This window comes from Montipora capricornis, chromosome 3 (genome assembly GCF_036669925.1).
Source record: "Montipora capricornis isolate CH-2021 chromosome 3, ASM3666992v2, whole genome shotgun sequence".
NCBI lineage: Eukaryota > Metazoa > Cnidaria > Anthozoa > Scleractinia > Acroporidae > Montipora > Montipora capricornis.
The window spans coordinates 16,916,602-16,919,101 of NC_090885.1; the positions used below are offsets into that span (position 1 = coordinate 16,916,602).

At 38.7% G+C, this 2,500-nt stretch overlaps 1 protein-coding gene across 1 annotated transcript in view; it reads right to left on the bottom strand.

Annotated features, from left to right (window-relative positions):
• Window positions 1-2,235, bottom strand: part of LOC138042429 (uncharacterized) — a 180,894-nt gene extending 178,659 nt beyond the window's left edge. Inside the window, exon 1 of the mRNA XM_068888323.1 lies at window positions 2,110-2,235. Within this exon, the coding sequence (XP_068744424.1) occupies window positions 2,110-2,231 (122 nt within the window). The 5' untranslated portion in view covers window positions 2,232-2,235. The remainder of the gene's footprint in view (window positions 1-2,109) is intronic.
• Between the last annotated feature and the right edge of the window lie 265 nt (window positions 2,236-2,500).

The window sequence follows — 2,500 nt, forward strand, 5'->3', positions numbered from 1 at the left end:
AATGTCAATACTTCTGATAAAGGCCATGAGAGCTTTGTAAGGCAAAATTTTAGGAACCTGACATCCAGTCATAAACTCTGTTTTCAAATTCTTCCTCTTCTTCCCAGTTTCTTTTGCTATATCTGAACTGTTTCTGACACTTGTGTACTTCCTTTTGCTAATAAGGCCTCCTTCATACAGCACACGCATACTTCTCACCCGATTTTCCTTGCTCTTTTCATACTCTTTTATTTTAGCTTTGACAATATTTGGAATTATCTCATGCATACATTGAGATGATTTTTTTATGTAATCAGCCATTTCAGGTTTTGAAGCAGTGCAAATCAATGTTGACCACAAACCATCAAGTACTGGACTATTATCCTGACATGACACCTTCTCTTTAACTGCTGATCCACATACATGTATTTCCCTCAAAGCAGACATGGTCTTCTTTCTTCTTATCAAGAACTGTTTTCTTGACATTTTTAGCTTCTCACTGGATGAGGCAGAGATTTCACTAGTGACAATGGGGCGTCTGTTATCCTTTTTCTTTTTGGCTTCCCCAGGGGAATGATCTTCAACATCAATTTCAGCAATCTAAAAGTGTTTTCAGGGATAAATGAGCAAATCAACAAATTAATACTTTTTAAATGAGAAAAATGATATGAACTAGCAAAATACATGTCACAGGAAACCTGGAAAAATCGTACATTTGTCATTTGTTATTTATGATAAAAATGATATTTTTATTACCATCATCATTATTTATCATTTGCAATAGTGCTCAGTTAACTTGAATAGTGCTCAGTTCACTTGAATATTTTGCACTTCGTAAGCTAACAGCAGTTAAACAACTGATCATTGAGTCACACCACTTTATCAATGTTAATACGAAAATACTAACCTTTTGCTTCTTTCTTCGCCTTCGTTCTTCGAGTTTGTGCTGCTTTTTTCTTCAAAACTTTAATGTCTGTTGCTTGCTCTTGGAGCTTTCTCCTCGGGCTGCTTATTTCTTCATTGGTTTCGAGGATTGCTTTTGCTCTTTCTTTTTTAACGCAGTTAAACTCTGCCAGCGGGAAGCGTTGTTTTAAGCTTTATGAGATTAACCTATGTATGACTTCAAAATTTATTATCATCGCTCTACATCACACGTAAATATCAACGAAGATGCACTACCTTGAGTACTCTTGGGGCGGCAGGTATTTTTGCAGGTTGCAGGTTGCAGGTTGCAGGTTGAAAATTTCATTATAACTGGAAAACCACTGGCACTAAAAAGAAAGGTAAAGCGATAGACTTGCCGTGACTGTTACATGAATAGCTAACCTTAGGCCTAAAAACTTTTCTTTAGGCCTAATTAGGCCTAAGGTTAGCTATTCATGTAACAGTCACGGCAAGTCTACCGCTTTACCGTTCTTTTAGTGCCAGCGGTTTTCCAGTTATAATGAAATTTCAACCTGCAACCTGCAAAAAATACCTGCCGCTCTAGGGGCGAACTTGCTTTGCCATTTTCGTCTCCTAACCTACTGCTTTTATCCAATATTTTGTAACAACCTAGCCTCATTATACATGTACACCAAATTGCAGCTCTCAAAACAAAGAATCTGAAAAAACGCGCCAGTGAAGCAAGGATAGTACCCAGGGTCCACAAATGGCGGTAAAAATCGACCCATCTCAGCACGAGTCCCCAGTGTTGAAAACCCAGGAGGCTTTGCACGCCTGCAAGCCGCCATCTTGAAAAAAAGTGCCCACGCGAGAATGAAACAATTGGGGGGTCTGGCCCCGCCGTGGTATCACGTATACTTTTAAGCATTTACTTTAGTTTCATGTCTTAAGCATGTAAAAATATTTTTGTATGGTTTCTTACCCTCAAAGATCACCCCTTTTCGCCGCAGTCGGTGATATTAAAATTGTAAACGGAAGACTAATTAAAATACTTTTTTCTCAACTGTTTGACTCATGATTTCGGAGGCAACCATCTCCAATACATGACGATAGTAAAATAAACGCCATTCGTTTCCATCGACCAAGAACAACGTCCAAATGTACCTTGGATATTTCACAGTGTCTCTTGAATAGGGTGCCATGACTAATATTGATAATTATGTAAAGTTCAATGAATAAACTTACTTAAGCTTTTTCGTTTCTTGGTTCTTGATCTCAATAAGGCAAACAGCTCTTACACGATCTCTGTGAACGTCGGTAGGAATGAAGCCATCTCCTCCGCTGAGTACAACCTCTGGTTCCTCCATAGCAGTAACTTACAAGTCACGCAGTTTTGTGTGACTCGAATTCCTGTTTATACGCAAAGGGTTCTGGGATCGCCAGGGGGCAAGCATTGCAAGTCGCCGTGAGAAAATGTATGGCGGAAACTGACTTATTTCGAGGTCCAAAAAACGATTTTGGAGAGAGATCAACGCTCTTTTCAACACAGATTTATCAGAAATCGATTTGGGTAATGTTGGTACGTGGCAAATGTAAGTTTTTGTTTGAATAACCGTGAAATATGACGTAAAATTTA